Consider the following 14,018-nt stretch of genomic DNA (forward strand, 5'->3'; position numbering starts at 1 on the left):
TTGGCTGAGAAGAAGACAGGAAGTAGCCTACTGTTCCAATAAAAGTGCGAAATGGCAGCAACAGTTATCGTATCGTCGGGGGTGCCATTGTTTACAAGCTTGCCTTTACGCTTTGTGCAGATTCTGATTGGACCCTCAACGCACTGTCAGCTTAAAGTGTGTCGTTAAAATCAGCTATTATTTCAATATAACAAATATCTGGATGACGATGTTTGAAGATAACTAGTGAAAGAACACGAAGCTGTAACTACCATATTTTTAGACTACAAACTGCCACTTTTTTGTAGCGCTTTGAACGTTAAGGGTTTCACAATAAAATGGTTTATGTTTTTTTTTTCTTTTTACAAGCAAAATACCATTGTGTTTACATGTTGAAAAGGCATTTTTTTACATGGGGACTTTGGGTGAATTCAGATTTTGTACTTATTATTTCGAGTTTTCGAGTGTAGCAGCGTCCTGGGAGAGCATTGTCAAATGCATCCTTAGCTTAGTTTCCAAGTGATAGCATTCCAGAGGTTAGGTTTTTGAGAATGACAGTTTTTTTACTGGTACATGCCGACTGTTTGTGAAGAGAACTTTGGTGCCACCACAGAATAACAATTAAAGGCTATCTATAGTTGATTTGATGTACAGTGGTAGTTCGACATGCGATCTTTTCGATATCCGACGTAAAAATTGACTCGCCATTTGTTTTTACATCCGACAACATGCTCGAAATACGACGATTTATGACAGCACCGCAGTTTTGTTTTCCCGCAAGACGGACACACGGCGGATGTTCTTGTGAAAGAAATCAACATTTGCTCCAATAATGTTAGTGCAGGTCAGAGGTTGCGCCTGAACGGAGTCTTACACCTTCCTCCTGGTGCGCATGGACTTGAATTGCGTGCCCGCTTGTGCAGTCCTTGTTTTTTCACCTCTTTTATCAACACCATCGTCGTTTTGGGGCTTTTTGAAGAAACTTCGGACACTCCGTTGCCTTGACATTTTTCAGAGTAAGGCCAACGACGTCATGCATCAAGAGAGACAATAGCTAATTAATATGCTCACTCGCCACCCTGTGGTCTGGGGTGTGAATTGCAACCTGTCAAAATGACAGGTGGACTTCAGTTTTTTCCGTCACCGTTTTAAAAAATCGGTCAACGACGGAAAATATTCGGTTAACGCGACCCCTGGTACAGGTGGTGAAAAACGTGAGGCTTACCATTGAAATGAATATTGGAAATGATAGAAAAATATGATAGTGGTGTGCGCGTCCCTGAACTGGCTTGACAATACGGCTATAGAATGTCTATGATCTCGACAGTCCTCCTTCGACCTCCGCTCGCCAGTCTTTATAAGTTAAGGTGACAATTATTATGATTATAACATCGCCCAAAAAATCGCCAGCTTCGTCAGGTTTTTAATCATTTATTTTAGAGCTAGTGCAACACAACATGCCTAATGTCCGCCACAGCTGAACATGAAAATTGAAAGTAAAAAGTCCTCTCTTATTCTGTAACGTCAGGCACGCGGTGCATTCAGGTACACCACGCAAAACACGCTCGCCACATTAAACCCGATTTGTTACATTATTACAGGTATTATTATTATTATTACTTTTATTATATCATTCATATTTTTATTCTTAATTTGTTTTGCCCAGTGTAACTGCTATTTGCAATAGTACCAGCAGCATTTATGAAAGATTTAGTGTAGGTTTTCGGGCTGTATTACGAATGAATGGCATTATAATGTATTCTTATGGGAAAATCCTGCTTGACATACGACTATTTCGACTTACAAACACGGTCCTGGAATGAATTACCGTTGTATGTAGAGGTAGCACTGTATTTTTTATTTTATTTTAAAAAAGGACATCAAGTCTGCTATGACGATGCTGCTCTATATGTTAGCATGCTGCTATCCGACTTTGTTACTATGCATTATGGTGATTTTATCCCTTCGGTGTTATTTGTCCATTTTTTGGCTTTTTTCGTTTTTTTTTTCTGTGTTTAAAAGGAAAAAAAAGCATTTGAAAAAATACACTAGGGAGCTAATATTTCCTGCAGGATACTAAATACATGTAGAAGATCGAAATGGCACCGTCCGGCAATTTCTAACTTATTGCAAACAGGCTGGGAAGAGTTGCACTAAATTCTTGTAATAATGCCATTTTTTGGCTCATTGACTCCCATTATGAATCATGATTTTTAATATGCTGTAAACCTGATGTGTTATGATGCATTTTCCGTGATTATTGATGCAATCGCTTCTTTGGCGAGTCAAAAACATGCAAATAGAGGAATTTGTGTGTTGACACCCAAAAGTCACTAGATGGAGCCACAGGCCAATACATGAATTTGCTTGCGAAGCCCGCTTCAGATTGGTCAAAAATTAATGCGATAAAGACGGTTGGCATTACAAAAAAATTGGTGTTGATGAGTCTGAGCTCACTTTCAGTCTATTTGGGCATGCATATTTGCAATTTTGCACGTGTGCACAAGACAATACAACGGTATTTCTCGGAAATGCAAAAAAAAAAAAAAACATGTTTATTGTTTGAAATGTCAACTCTTATTGGTTGGGTGTTTGAATTTCTTTAGTCTCATTGGTTCTGGGCATTTTGGATGTCTTTGTTCTCGCGATGATTGATCACCAGTTTGCATTTCTTCCAACAACTGTGACCGATGGCGGCTAGGAATATTTCCCTGCAGGAAGCGATTCGGATGGTATTAGAAAATCCTGATTCCGAAGAAGACGTACGTTCGGACGCTTCTTCGGAGAGCCCGGAAGACTTTGATGAAGCTTCTTCCGGACTTTCAATGCTGGAGGAGCAAGATGATGATGACGAAGACTGGCATATGGACGACGACGATAATGGCGGAGGTGAGAGCGAGGAGGAGGAGGGGGATGGAGATGAACACGATGTTCATGCAGATGACGAAGATGAAGAAAATGACGGCGATCAAGGCGATGACGAGAGTGAGTGGCTTTCAAAAAATAAAAAGATATTATGGTCTCCCGATCACGAGGTGGCCTCACATTATATTCCCCCTCGCATTCCTACGCAGTGGCCAGAATCAGTAGCCCCGAAACTGCGTTTGATTTATTTTTGGCCATCATACAAAGGATTTTAGACATGACAAACCTCCAAGGACGGAGGTCTGTCACTGCTTGGAGCACACTGACTGTCGAGAAGCTGCGAGTTTACTTGGGGCTGCTGATTCTGGCAGGCTTATACAAATCAAAGCACGAGGCAACGATCAGCCTATGGGACAAAGACAGTGGAAGGCCCATCTTTTCAAAAACAATGGCCCATGGACGCTTCTGCCAAATCAACCGAACAATTAGATTTGATGACAAACTCCTCAGGCCGCAATACGGATTTACACTTGTATAGCTCCTTTCCACCTTTAAGGCACTCAAAGCGCTTTGACACTGTATGCTCATCTACCTACTGGTGATGCAGCACCAGGAGCAATGTGGGGTTCAGTATCTTGCTCAAGGGTACTTAGACACCTTCTTCAGGGTGGAGAATCGAATCCACAACCTCTGGATTGGGGAACTACTACTCTATCACCGAGCCACTAGAATATTTTTACTTTTTTTACTTTTACTTGAATATTTTTTTTAGGATGGCTACTTTAACTTTGGTAAAATCATTTTGAGTAACGCTAATCTTAGTTGAGTAAGATTTTTGGCTATCCTACCCTCCTCCGCTTCTCTGAAAGGCGGTTGCATACTGAATGACAAGGATGCAGCATATTAATGAGAAGGATGGAACTCGGTGTGTAAATGATTATTAATTTGCTTATTAAAGAGATGTTTTATATATTAAATTCTTCTGTGTGACATGTAAAATTGATATATTCAAACATGGATACTTGGGTTTTTTGGTCTGGTGTGGCTGTATTTGTTGTTAAAATTTAGTGTGGAATTTACAGCAAAAAAAAAAAAAAAAAAAAATCTAAAATATCTAATTCTGGGTTTTTAGAGCATTTATAAATACGTTATTGCAAGATGTCGCCAACAGTTAACAGGTGGTCATTAAAAATAAATATGGAACATAAAAATTCTAATATCACTAAAACCTGCCATATGTGGCAGAATAACGGTGCTTTTTTCTAAGCTTGAGAACGATAAACCGATACGATCGGATATGCAGTTTTACAGGTGAGAGACTGTATCGATAGTAAAGTTACCATTAGACAATAATTAACCATTAAATATTCAATGAACTGATAGTAGAGATAGAATTCGGCTATCGCGAGCACAAGAATCGGCTTCTACTGCCTAGTTCAATGTATTGCTTAATAAGATGTAGAGCTGAAACGAGTACTCGAGCAACTCGAGTAACTCGAGTTTAAAAACTGATCCGAGTAATTTTATTCACCTTGAGTAATCGTTTATTTTGACAGCTCTAAGCATCACGTTTTGCTCGGACTACTTTTAATGCGGGACAACGCGCTGTCACGTGCGGGGAGGAAGAAGGAAAAAAAAAAAAACTTACTGCAGCTGACAGCCGCCACAAACGACGCCGACGTTGCCAAATACTAGCCCGCACGATGGTACGTAGGTAACAGCTAGCGTCTGATGCGTCTCATAAAGATCACATGTATGTTGAACTAGATGCGCAATGACAGACTCGGCCGCGTCTGGGCAGCGTTATTAAACAGCCGCCATCTTAAAGCAGTACAGCGCTAAGCGATAGTAAAGAGCGCTAAGCCCTAATAAATAAGATTAACGTTACTGTCGCTACTAGCTCACGTAAAGTTAGCCCTGCGGGGGGCTAGGTTTCAATTAATTATGACCACTGTCGATGCGTGGCTAACGTGTCTTACATACAGGCTTTAACATAACATAGCAATGTGGAGTGATGAGGGTGTAAAATAAAAACTTTATCATGCTAACTATCAATTTTAGCTCAGTAGTCATTGCTGGATAAAACACCAAGTAGCAATGGTCCCTAATGTGCTCCAGTACAGCCTGTATCATACATTTATTTTGAACACTGCAAAAACTCAAAATTCTATCAGGACTTACAGTTTAGACTAACTTAAAACTTAACTAGAACTTAAAAATGGCTTGACACAAAGAGAAATTCAATTGAAACACGTGGGAAAAAATCCTAACTTTTAAGTGATGTGTGTTATCAAGCGTAACGGCATTTTTAGGTAATATATATATATATATATATATATATATATATATTTTTTTTTTTTTTTTTTTTTTAAATAAGATCTTAAAGTTTTTTGAGTGAAAGCAGTGAATTAGTTTTTTTTTTTTTTTTTTTAATTCTAGCTACATCTGAGATGCAATTGTTGGCTGTTTTCAACAATATACATCGAAAATATAGACATTGATTGACTGAAAATGGTTCAAGATTAGATGAAATGTCTTGTTTTCTCATGTGTATTTATAATTGCTCTTCACCTAAAAATGTATTTGTTTTATCCGATTACTCGATTAATCGACAGAATTTTCAGTCGATTACTCGATTACTAAAATATTCGATAGCTGCAGCCCTAATAAGATGATAATTTAGCTTTTACCTCACATGCTGCGCTTGAGTCATTCACCACACAGCGCACTTAGATTGTGACCGCCGTCGTGGTTGCCTCAACTTCCCATTCATTTCGGCAGAACCACTAGTAGTCACCGTCATTACCCGATCGTCACTGGCATGTCAGAACAACGCGAGAGCTAACAAAACCACTGCAACGCACGTTCCGTAGCGTTTTCTTCACAGCCGAAAACGAAACTAGTAACGGCAACGAAGCAACATGCTAAAACAATGGACAGTTTGCGCACCACGCCAGTGGCGTGCAGGGATTGATTTTCAACGCACCCGGGAAAACAAAAGTCGGACTTCAAAGTGACGAAGGCAGCCAGATCTGTTCGCATGGGACAGAGCTAGTATGAAGCGGTACAGCGATCGTGAGTTTTTAACCCTAAAAATTAACCCACTACAATGGTGGAAAGGGCGGCATATTGTTTCCACGAAACGCAGTGTACTTAAACATGAACATGTGGATCAGTTGATCTTCCTCAAGAAAAATCTGCCCTTCAGAAAAGATATAGAGAGTGATAAGGAATAAAAAAATGTGGAAGCACAGGCATAAGTGAATGACTTTTCTGTGTATAAGGTTAAAGTAATGATTAAAGACCTGTCTGTCTAAAATGCCATGTTTTCATTCCCCCAGTTATACCAGTGAAAAAGCATAATTTATTATTTTTATTTATGATAACACTAGCAGGTTTAATTTTTTTTCCCTAGAGCTGCTCCATATAATTAACGTTTTTTTGCTTGTAAGATGTTTATGTTGAAAGTTTGCACTTAAATTACTTACCTATTGTGTTCAAAACACCAGGAAATACAGGAATTAAATTAGTGCACTTTATTGTTGTCTGTCACTGGCCTTATATTTTACTATCAATCCCATCCAACAAAATGACGGTCATATAGTAAGCTTGATTATTTTTTTTCCATTAAAAAAAAACAAAAAAAAACAACAATATAACATTGGTATGAAATTGTGTTGTTTAATTTAATCTTTAATCTTTTTTTATGTTTAAAATACTGTACGAACACACACAACGAATGTTTACTATCGTATCGTTTTCACTCTGTATCGAACCGTATCGTTCTTAAACTGTATCGAATCGTATCGAATCGCTCGGCCTAAAAAATGTATCGTTTTTTAATCGAATCGTAACCTGTGTATCTTGATACATACTGAATCGGCTTCATGCCAGAGATTCCCAACCCTACTTTTTTCATGACGCTATAGATTTTTTTTTTCTGTAGAATATTAAATCATGCCTACAGGGTATTTTAATAACACACTTTTTAAAACTGACAGCATCTCCTTTCATAGAGGGCTATACTTGATGAACAGTGAGACTACTTTTAAAATCCATATTACCCAGGTTTGCAGCCCAAGTCCTTTAAAATATAACAGCCCAAGTCTTTTGAAGTAAAACAGACGGAAAGAGATGTCGAAATAAAAGCAATTTAAGCAAAGGAATCCCAAAAAGCGGTTTGATTAGTGTATTGTTTCATGACTAAAATTGTTCAAAGTGTTGCGATTTCATCCGTCAAGTGGCTAGCATGCTCGATGTAGTTGAATGCCTGGAACCTGGTGGGGATTTCCTTCCACTTGGTGAAATTGCTGAACTTCTTGTCCTTGATTTGTACAACGAAGTTTTTCACAAGCAGGCAGGGGCAATCAATTCCTCGGTATGACATCATAGCGCCCCACTTCTGCAACAAAGTTGGATGTGAACATAATTCTGAAGAGGTGATGTGACCAATTTAAGCTCAGTCATGAGTTTGACTAAATTAAATAGGATATGGAACAACATCCTGACATAGATTTTACCTGTCCGCACTTCTTGCATGCTATGGACCCATTAGTTTCATAGTCAAGAAGCCGTTCTTGAAGAGAAGTGTTTTCTTTCTGGATATAAAGTTCGCTGAAAGAGAATTCATATTTGGTTTTGATGATGTTAAGATGTTAGTGACAACATGCAAATACAGTGAAAACCTCAAATAAAAGACTAAAAATATAATCATGAACTGAACAAATAAATAGCTTATTGTGATGTAACTGAACAGAATTTCACATTTCACTGTATTGCCAGTTGGGTGCATTTTAATGACAATTTCTACCTAAACTGTGATGACAAGTTGACGTGGTGCATTCCTTCAATGATTTGGATGTCATCACCAGTGCCAACAAACGTGCTGCAACTTCGGCAACTTAACTTCACCCCTAATGGATCCTCAGACTTAGTCTTTTTCTTAGTTGCCATTTTGACCCTCTCCTCAAGAATAGCCTGAAGTTGAAATTCTTCGATCTGCGAAGGGAAAAAAACCCTAATTTCGATGTAGAGTAGCTACAGTAGTTTGGCGGAAACATACCCTGTTGTTATAATCGGCAGGATCTAAGGCACAGATTTTGGCAATGGCTTTGGTCATTAAATCCTTTCGGTACTCGTTGACGCTCTCCTTCTCAGTCACCCCGGAGCCTTTGACCTCAATCACGATGTAACTGCTGTCCTTAGCACGAGCTCTGCCTTGAGACTACAGAAGGTAATAAAAGTTTAAAACGCCAACAATTGAAGTTTGTCTCACCGCCGTTGATAGCTGGAGGCAGCCCATCTTCTATAAACAATCATGAATTGTTATCTTATACAGTGTATCACAAAAGTGAGTACACTCCTCGCATTTCTGCAAATATTTAAGTATATCTTTTCATGGGACAACACTGAAAAAAAAGACACTTTGACATAATGAAAAGTAGTCTAAGTGCAGCTTATATAAGAGAGTTCATTCATTTCCCCCTCAAAATAACTCAAAATAAAGCCATTAATTTCTAAGCCCCTGACAACACAAGTGAGAAAACCCCTTTGAAAAAAACGTACGTCCCTAAATGTCTAAAGTGAGTACTGCTTGTCATTTCCCCTCCAAAATGTCATTTGACTCGTTACAGGAGTGCTGTCAGCATTGCTGCAGAGATTGAAGAGGTGGGCGGGGGTCAGCCTGTTAGTGCTCAGACCATACGCCGCACTCTACATCAAATTGGTGTGCATGGCAGTCACCCCAGGAGGAAGCCTTTTCTGAGGAAGGCACACAAGAAAGCCCGCCCGTCTCATCAGACCATAGGACATGGTTCCAGTAATCCATGTGCTTTGTTGACACGTCTTCAGCAAACTGTTTGCGGGCTTTCTTGTGTACCGTCTTCAGAAGAGGCTTCCTCCTGGGGTGACAGCCATGCACACCAATTTAATGTACAGAGCGGTGTATGGTCTGAGCACTAACAGGCTGACCCCCCCACCTCTTCAATCTCTGCAGCAATGCTAACAGCACTTCTGTGACGAGTCACATGACATTTTGGAGGGAAAATGACAAGCAGTACTCAATTTGGACATTTAGGGATATACGTCTTTTCAAAGGGGTGTACTCACTTTAGTTGCCAGGGGTTTGGATATTAATGGCTATATTTTAAGTTATTTTGAGAAGAAAATAAATTTAACTATCATATAAGCTGCACACAAACTACTTTTCATTGTGTAAAAGTGTCATTTTGTCAGTGTTGTCCCATGAAAAGATATCCTTAAATATCTGCAGAAATGCGAGGGGTGTACTCACTTTTGTGATACACTGTATCTGATGCTATCTTACAAAGTATGATTAGAATGGAGGAGACATTAGAGGGAACCTCGGACGTAAAGACTTGTAGGGTCTAATAAGTCACAATTGTTCTCTTTTACTAAAATATATTATTAGAAACACATAAAATATTACCATTGATTTAAAAATCTATAATATTTAGTACTGTACATGTTTTGACCTTCGGAGGGCGTCAGGTTTTAAGCAAGCAATGGATGCTCGGGGTGATGACGTGGATTGTCACTGTCACTCGACCAATACTACCGTGCTACTGCAATCCTTTCTACGTGGTGAGACGTCCAACACATGCACTCATCAGTTAAAAGCGGTGAGTACTTACTATTTGTGTTTTTATTGAGTCTTTTCAACTTTTCATTGCCTCAAAATACTTTTTGCATGTGTTTCCCTCCCATACTTTTAAGCATTGTTTTCTTGTGGTAGCTTTAAAGCAGATTGTTGATCTGTTGACCACATTAGTCACATAGCATTTTTAAACCACCGTTATTTGATATTACTATGTTTAAGTATTTTCTTTAGGCATCTTAAGTATGTTTTGTCTGTATGCATCTAAAAAAAAAAAAAAAACAAGCTGAAAGCGCACGGTAGTACTTTGGGTGTCAAATTCGACTCTTGTAGGACGTTTCTCCGGTCCAGTACATTTTGGCGAACACCGTTTTTTCCCCTACTCTCGACTCGTCTCATCCCGTCTTTCCTGTTGCTTTTGCTGCTCGTTTTGTGAAATATCCAAAGTGCTGTCATGCTCATTAATGTTCCTCTTGGGTTCCAATTGAAAGGATAGAACAGATAATATGTTTATGTCGCTAGAGTCATATTCTGGAAGCCCGGCAACGTAACCATGCGATATCACCACCCTGCGACGTCAACAACAATAGTGACCTACTAGTTAAACTAATTTTATAAATTGTATAAAAACGAAAACATCAAGAGGGGTTTCAATTTCAAACTATTTTAATTCATAATAACGTTCATCTTTTAAGAACTACAAGTCTTTCTATCCGTGGATCCCTGTAAAGCCTGTTCCCGCACCACACCAAACTTCACCAACAGCTTGTCCCCATCAAGCTTCTTGACATTTCTAACCTGTTTAATATAATCACCAACCTGTATCATGGCAATCTCATTGGTCACACGGCCGTAGCAGATGACAAAGTTGCAGGCCGGTATGTCCAAACCTTCCTCTGCCACTGAGGTGGCAACAAGCAAGTTGACAGCTCCGTTGCGGAATCTGTTCAACACATCCTTTTGCTCTGCCTGAAGAATGTAAATATTTACAAATCAATAGGATTGGCGTGGTGTTTACATGCTGCATAGGGATATTGTCTTCTCACAGGGGTCATTGGCTTGACAAGACTCTGGTCTCCGCTTCCAATGAGATAGGATGCTTTCACTCCAATGTCGTCAAACTTGTCATTCTCCTGAATCCAGTGACTGAGAGCTATGGCGCTTTGTCGAGATTTGGTAAAAATGATCCCCCTGGCCTTGGGCCTGGTGCTAAACTCGTACAGAATACCTTTCCGAAGTTTTGACAGGCTGTCATTTTCATAGGACTGGTTCTCCGAAAGCTTCTCAAGCTCGTTTTTGTTGTCTGTAAGAAACACAGTGGTGCTCTGTTTGCGAACACTTGGTGTGGCCTTGAATATTAAACTTGTGATAGTTGTTCTAAATAGCATGTGCTTGTTAGGTAGAGAATTTTATGCGTGACTCACTCTGTAGAAAATGTTTATTTTGCCCACCTAAACCCCTAAAACAGGATTTTGCCCTGTTTGACTGCCAGTATTTCAAATAATGTCCTTTCCCACACACAGAGGTGGGTAGAGTAGCCAAAAATTTTACTTAAGTAAGAGTAGGGTTACTTCAAAATAATTAATACTCAAGTAAGAGTAAAAGTAGTCATTCAAAAAATGTACTCAAGTACAAGTAAAAAAAGTATCTAGTGAAAAGAATACTCAAGTATTGAGTAACATTTTGAGTAACTGCTTATTTTTGTTTGATTTTTTTTTTAGACAATGGTATACATAACTTACTTATTTGAACTGATGTTACAATGATACTGTACAATAACTCATTACATAACCACATTAAGCCCCCCCCCCCAAATAAAATAATTAAAGAGAGAAAAAAAAAACAGTAATGAGGCATTATTTGTACAAACAGCATGAGTGCTCTTCCCTCTAGTGGAGAAAATAGTTCCTAGTTTGAGTAGTGAATACTGTTGTTCCTTCATAGTTACAATTATGAATTTAACAGGATCATATCTCCGGTTTTCTGTGGTCAATCGGTGCCAAATAAAAACTGGGAGAGAGTTTTAAATCTGCGATTTCGATTCATGTTGAGGGCAGCGCTCTATGTCAAATACTTCATTTGTTACGGTGCTTTAAAGATGTGTGATTGAAAGACGCGTTCTTGCGTGAACATAGAACGGCAAGCTTGTGTCTGATTGGTCTAATGGAGTCATGTGATTATTGTTGAGCAGTCTCATTGGTGAAATTAGTAGCGTTACTCTTGGCAATAGCATCGCTAGCAAAAAGTAAAAATAAATCTAATATGTAGAATTAAGAGGAAAAATGTAACGACTTTTGAGTAGCCCAAAGTAGCGGAGTAATAGTAGAGCCGAAACGAATAGTCGAGCAACTTGAGTTTAAAAACTGATCCTAGTGATTTTATCTCCCTCGAGGAATCGTTTAATTTTGCCAGCTCTAAGCATCACATTTTGCCCAAGCTACTTTTAATTCGGGACAACGTGCTGACATAACGTGCGTAGAGGATATACCAACGTTGCTAAAAACTACAGCCGCGTGATGCTACGGTGGTAGCAGGTAGCGTCTGATGCGTCTCATAGATATCACATGTATATCGAACTAGATGCGAAATGACAGACTTGGCGGTGTTAGTAAACAGCCGCCATCTTAAAGCAGTAGACTTCTCAGCGCTAATAAAGATTAACGTTACTGTCCCTTGCTCACGTAATGTTAGCCCTGCGGAGGGCTAGGTTTTTATTAATTATGACTACTGTCACTGCGTTGCTAACATGTCTTACATACAGGCTTTATTTAATCTGTAAAAACATAGCGCTGTAGAGTGATGAGGGTGTATAATAAAAACACAATAAAGCTAACTGTCAATTTTAATAGTCATTCAGTAGTCATTACTGGATAAAACACCAATTAGCACTGGTCCTCAATGTGCTCCAATACAGCAGGTATCAAACATTTATGTTGAACACTGCAAAAACTCAAAATTTTATCAGGACTTAAAGTTTAGACTGACTTAAAACTTAACTAGGACTTAAAAATAGCTTTACACAAATGGAAATTCAATTGAAACACGTGGGAAAAACACCTAACTCTTAAGTGATGTGCGTTATGAAGTGTAATGACATTTTAGGTAAAAAAATAAGATTTTAAGATCTAGAAGTTTTTTGAGTGAAAGCAGTGAATGAGGTTTTTTTTTTTCTACTCAAATCTGAGATCAAATTGTTGGCAGTTTTCAACAATGTACATTGAAAATTAAGACATTGATCGAGTAAAAATGTTTCAATATTACATGAAATATTTTGTTTTCTCATGTATATTTCTAATTGCTCTTTACCTAAAAAAAAATGTTTTACCCGATTAATCAATAGAATTTTCAGTCAAATACTCAATTACTAAAATAATTTGATAGCTGCAGCCCTAAAGAGTCGCGTTTTTTTCTTCACAAATCTACTCAATTAAAGTAAAAAGTATGGCTTGGTAAAACTAGTCTTAGAATTTTTCTCAAAACGTTACTCACAAAATGTAACGAAGTACATGTAACACGTTTCTACCCACCTCTGGCCACACATGATGAAAATATCATACGTAGCTAGCAAAACATTCATGGAGCAACAATGATTGGCTCTTTGTACAAAACCAAACTTTCTTTTCATTCTTCTTATCTTTTGTTGACGTTAGATTTGTTAGACTGAATAAACATTCAGGTACCTCTGAATAAATTGAAGAGCTTTCTCTCAGTTTCAGTGATGTTTATGACATGATCCTCTTCAGGGCATGTTTTACTCTTCAACTCTTCTTCGTATTTTTTATTCAGGAAACTGAAGGCATCACGCATGCGAATGGTGTTACTGAGCATCAGTGCGTCATTGTACCAACGAAGATGGGCCACACAAACTCGCACTTCCTGAGCCTCCTCTTTGGCGGCTAAAAGGAGTCACAATGTTACCAGTGAGGAAGGAACCAAGAAAGAAAACATGGAGAGTTTGCTCACCTTGTTGCTCGCATTGGACCACCCATTGTTCATAGTTTTGAGAGCCAAGCTCACAGGTGGGGCTCAGTTTAACGTCATCTTGGATAATACGCATGATTCTCTTGATTACATCACCAAACGGGTCCTGTATGAATTATGTGGTATAATGGAAACATTAGGCCTTTCATAAACCAGAAAATTTGGAATTTTGCTGACGTACCATTTCTTTGTCCTCAACCAGAACTATTTGTTTGTCTGGTTCATTGCTATAAACCCCAAGATTCCCAGTCCGAATTTGGGAAGCATCCAAGCTGGCGCAAATCTACAAAAGAATGAATGTGTTGGGTTTTAAATCATTTTGATTAATGTTTTCTGAAACACTATCTTGCACCAACACAAGCCAAAAAGGTGTTCTGCGTTTTGACTGGTATGTCAGTGAGATACTTTATGGCTGCACATGTGAAGTTAGAACATTAGAAACAGCTTGCTTGAGAAATTTGCTGACCACCTGAATTCAGTAGTTTTAACCAGTTTTCACATAAACCTTAAAAAAACATATTGAACTGCAGTTACTCATGTTATCGCTCTATAGGCAATATATTGTGAAACAAAAAAC

The 14,018-nt window shown here is 38.6% G+C and overlaps 1 protein-coding gene across 2 annotated transcripts in view; it reads right to left on the minus strand.

The window, feature by feature from the left end:
• Nucleotides 1-3,928: 3,928 nt before the first annotated feature.
• The window catches only part of ifih1 (interferon induced with helicase C domain 1), a 39,461-nt gene continuing 29,371 nt past the window's right edge, over nucleotides 3,929-14,018 (minus strand). For both annotated transcript variants that reach the window (XM_057853009.1, XM_057853008.1), the window contains 9 exons: nucleotides 13,623-13,724; nucleotides 13,424-13,547; nucleotides 13,141-13,356; nucleotides 10,507-10,763; nucleotides 10,280-10,429; nucleotides 7,907-8,068; nucleotides 7,655-7,842; nucleotides 7,365-7,458; nucleotides 3,929-7,246 (listed from right to left, as the gene is read on the minus strand). In XM_057853009.1, coding sequence (XP_057708992.1) covers nucleotides 7,058-7,246; nucleotides 7,365-7,458; nucleotides 7,655-7,842; nucleotides 7,907-8,068; nucleotides 10,280-10,429; nucleotides 10,507-10,763; nucleotides 13,141-13,356; nucleotides 13,424-13,547; nucleotides 13,623-13,724 — 1,482 coding nt within the window. In that variant the 3' untranslated portion in view covers nucleotides 3,929-7,057. The remainder of the gene's footprint in view (nucleotides 7,247-7,364; nucleotides 7,459-7,654; nucleotides 7,843-7,906; nucleotides 8,069-10,279; nucleotides 10,430-10,506; nucleotides 10,764-13,140; nucleotides 13,357-13,423; nucleotides 13,548-13,622; nucleotides 13,725-14,018) is intronic.

The sequence above is a fragment of the Corythoichthys intestinalis genome, chromosome 12 (assembly GCF_030265065.1).
Source record: "Corythoichthys intestinalis isolate RoL2023-P3 chromosome 12, ASM3026506v1, whole genome shotgun sequence".
In the NCBI taxonomy this organism is placed as follows: Eukaryota; Metazoa; Chordata; class Actinopteri; order Syngnathiformes; family Syngnathidae; genus Corythoichthys; species Corythoichthys intestinalis.